General features: G+C 26.8%; 1 protein-coding gene across 1 annotated transcript; it reads right to left on the bottom strand.

Annotated features, from left to right (window-relative positions):
* Nucleotides 1-551: 551 nt before the first annotated feature.
* On the bottom strand, nt 552-1,691 carry LOC125577417 (glutathione peroxidase homolog BsaA-like). Its single transcript, XM_048738925.1, has 3 exons — nt 1,395-1,691; nt 670-837; nt 552-584 (listed from the first exon to the last, which is right to left on the bottom strand). The coding sequence occupies exons 1-3, from the start codon at nt 1,689-1,691 to the stop codon at nt 552-554; spliced, it is 498 nt and encodes a 165-aa protein (XP_048594882.1).
* Between the last annotated feature and the right edge of the window lie 2,069 nt (nt 1,692-3,760).

Genomic DNA, 3,760 nt, shown 5'->3' with positions numbered 1-3,760 from the left:
ACCTCTTTCGATGGTGGATTTTGCTTTAACGAGCGAGAGAGACGAGTGCAGGTAAAGTAGAGGGAAAATTTGAATTTGATGAATAAGAGCCGTTGGTTGAATGGGATTCATCCATTCATAGGAGCGCGTCTGAAAATGCATCCGGATACGGGGTATAGAAACGGATCCTAACTAAATCTCTTTTCTTTAAATACGTAGATGTAAGCCGAAAATAATTGAACCCTTATCTAAACGAAAATTTTTTTGAGATAAATAATCAAAGCGAGAATAGTTGAGTCAGGCCCATTTATATTCAGTTTTTGCTAATATTAAAATGGCTTAGTACTAAATAAATAGGTTCACTACATACAGAAGTTGGATCTGTAGATAAGGGTGACCAATTAAGTTCGGATTTTGGCTCATTTATCTTTTTGAAAATATATACACCGAACTAAGAAACTTGTCCGTTAAAGAAAGAACAACTTAGATTTACAACATAAAAGCTGCGGTTATCATTACAAATCAACCGCGAATTTATTAGGTGTCTTGAGGTAAAAATCACGTCTGTTGTATCAAGCCTCTTCCAGAGCTTTTTTGATGTCTTTCTGCTTATTACAAGCAAAACATGAAACCAGCATCACAATTAATACGATAAAAGACGATTTGAATACGAGAAGAGAGAGTGCATACCTCGATGGACAGGGGTGTAACCATCGTGCCGTAACGATCAATCACTATGCCATCTTTGCTGACCAAGAATTTGGTGAAGTTCCACTTATTTCTGGAACCTAGAAAAGTGAGTTTGCTTGCCTTAAGGAACTTGAAGAGTGGTGCTGCGTTTTGACCGCTTACACGTATCTAATCCCACATTTAACACACACTTGGTCAGATATATAACCCATTATCAATCAATCAGCTAGTAACTGTTGAACTTGATTTATGGTTACACTTGATCTAAACATACCACAATCAAGTCGTAGCTACCTAACATAACTAAAAGATGAATAAAACTTGAGGAGGAAGTAATATGCCTTTTTTCAATTTGATGAAGTCAAACTGTTGTGTTAATTGACAGTAGGTCTTATGTGTTCTCAGTTGGTGCGTGAAATTGGTTGCAGTTGTTTGGGAGGCAATCTACATAGAAAGCACCAGAGAATGGATGGTTGCAAATAGGACAAATTATTTGCACTTAAACCACTTGGTCAAGTAATCGTGTCATTTTCAAATGTGCACTATGGCTGCTGACGAGCATTCAAAATGAGCTAGAAATTTGTACCAAGACTAAAAATAATAATTATATATATATATATATATATATATCTTGTTGGGTAATATTCTGTTAGGCTTCAAAATGTTGTAGCTCAAGCTAGTTCGTGTGTATACAAGTATGAAGGTAGATTTAAGGCATCTGAAACTGTTGACTTATGCACAATACTGAGAAAATAATACGAAGATGTTGTCCATGTGAGAGGCTTGCTTTCTAGAACAGCCAATGTTTTCTCTTTGGCTTCTGCTGAACTTGAACCGCTGCACTCAGAAAGAAGATCATAATCAGTATCCTCAAGCACAAAGCCACCATTTTGTTTCACTTCGTAAACACAAGACAAACCTTGAATGTCGTATAAAGAGTTATAATGCACCTCTGACCAGAAACTTAACCACAACTCAGCACCATTCCAAACATATAAAGCCACAAATTTGTAAGAGTGCATTTTCCAGATGCTACTTCAGATCAAGTAGCGATGAGTGAAGGTGAAAGGAAATATATTATGGAGTCTCACCACGTTTAGGTGCTTGGTCTTGAGGCATGATTTCAATGAAACAAGTGTCTCTGAAGGATGTCAGCAGCCATATCGTTGCTGCAAACTATTCAAGGGAGATGCAATGGAAAAAATTGTAAGAAAAAGGTAAAGAAAACATTATAAAATATAAATTCAAGAGAGTGAAAGATAAATCTCCTTATTTGTTTATCGAGTTAAGAGAAAAAAAATTAGAATTGGAATTTTCAAGGTTTTAAAAAAATCAAGCATAATTTGTGATTATCCCAATAATGTTATTTTTCAGTAAGATAAATTTCTGAATGTATATTTAAGTTACATCTCTATACTATTATTTGCGAAGTAAATTTTTGCAATCGAGCTCTCACGTTAAAAGTTAGAGCGGTTAATGTCGTTGTTACCCTTAATGAATTTTTATATATAATAATTTAATTAAAAACGAATTTTATATTAATAATATTAAATTTCTAAAAAGATAATTCTCATATATTTTGTTGTTATCTTGAAATAATATTTTATATTTCTAAAAAATAAGATAATACTTATATATTGTGTTGTTATCTTTAAATAATATTTTTATTATAAAAATTAAGATATAAAATAATATATAATTAAATATTAAGAGCGGTTAATATCGTTGTTACCCGTAATGAATTTTTATATATAATAATTTAATTAAAAACGAATTTTATATTAATAATATTAATTCTAAAAAGATAATTCTCATATATTTTGTTGTTATCTAATATTTTGTATTTCTAAAAAATAAGATAATACTTATATATTGTCTTGTTATCTTTAAATAATATTTTTATTATAAAAATTAAGATATAAAATAATATATAATTAAATATTAATGAAGAAAAAACATTTGTATAAAAATATATTCTAAAACATTTGCAATCGAGCTCTCACGTTAAAAGTTAGAGCGGTTAATGTCGTTGTTACCCTTAATGAATTTTTATATATAATAATTTAATTAAAAACGAATTTTATATTAATAATATTAAATTTCTAAAAAGATAATTCTCATATATTTTGTTGTTATCTTGAAATAATATTTTATATTTCTAAAAAATAAGATAATACTTATATATTGTGTTGTTATCTTTAAATAATATTTTTATTATAAAAATTAAGATATAAAATAATATATAATTAAATATTAAGAGCGGTTAATATCGTTGTTACCCGTAATGAATTTTTATATATAATAATTTAATTAAAAACGAATTTTATATTAATAATATTAATTCTAAAAAGATAATTCTCATATATTTTGTTGTTATCTAATATTTTGTATTTCTAAAAAATAAGATAATACTTATATATTGTCTTGTTATCTTTAAATAATATTTTTATTATAAAAATTAAGATATAAAATAATATATAATTAAATATTAATGAAGAAAAAACATTTGTATAAAAATATATTCTAAAACATTTCTAATATATGAGTGTTTTGAAAAATTCAACACAATAATTAGTATATATATATATTTAAATGAAATTTTTGGTGGTATATAAATTATTTTATCTTTTGTATAAACTTGTTAAGAATATAAATAATAACTTAACATATTGTTTTTGAATTAACAAAATATAAAATAATATATATCTATAAGAAGATTATGCCCGCATGTGCGGACAAGACATCTAGACTATTATTGGCGAAGTAAATTTTTGCAATGGAGCTCTCACGTTAAAAATTAGAACGGTTAATATCGTGTATACCTTTAATGAATAATTATATAAATTAGTCGAAATATAAAAACGAATTTCAAATCTATCTGATTAAAAAATAATTAAAATTAATAATAAATCGTTTATACCCTTAATGAGTTTATACCCTTAATGAATAATTATATAAATTAGTCGAAATATAAAAACGAATTTCAAATCTATCTGATTAAAAAATGAATAAATTAATAATAAATCGTTTATACCCTTAATGAAAAAATTATATAAATAGTCAAAAATAATAATGAATTTAAAATATATCT

The sequence above is a fragment of the Brassica napus genome, chromosome A8 (genome assembly GCF_020379485.1).
Source record: "Brassica napus cultivar Da-Ae chromosome A8, Da-Ae, whole genome shotgun sequence".
NCBI lineage: Eukaryota > Viridiplantae > Streptophyta > Magnoliopsida > Brassicales > Brassicaceae > Brassica > Brassica napus.
Note: the sequence above shows the minus strand (reverse complement) of the source record. Positions and strands in the feature narration are given on the sequence as shown.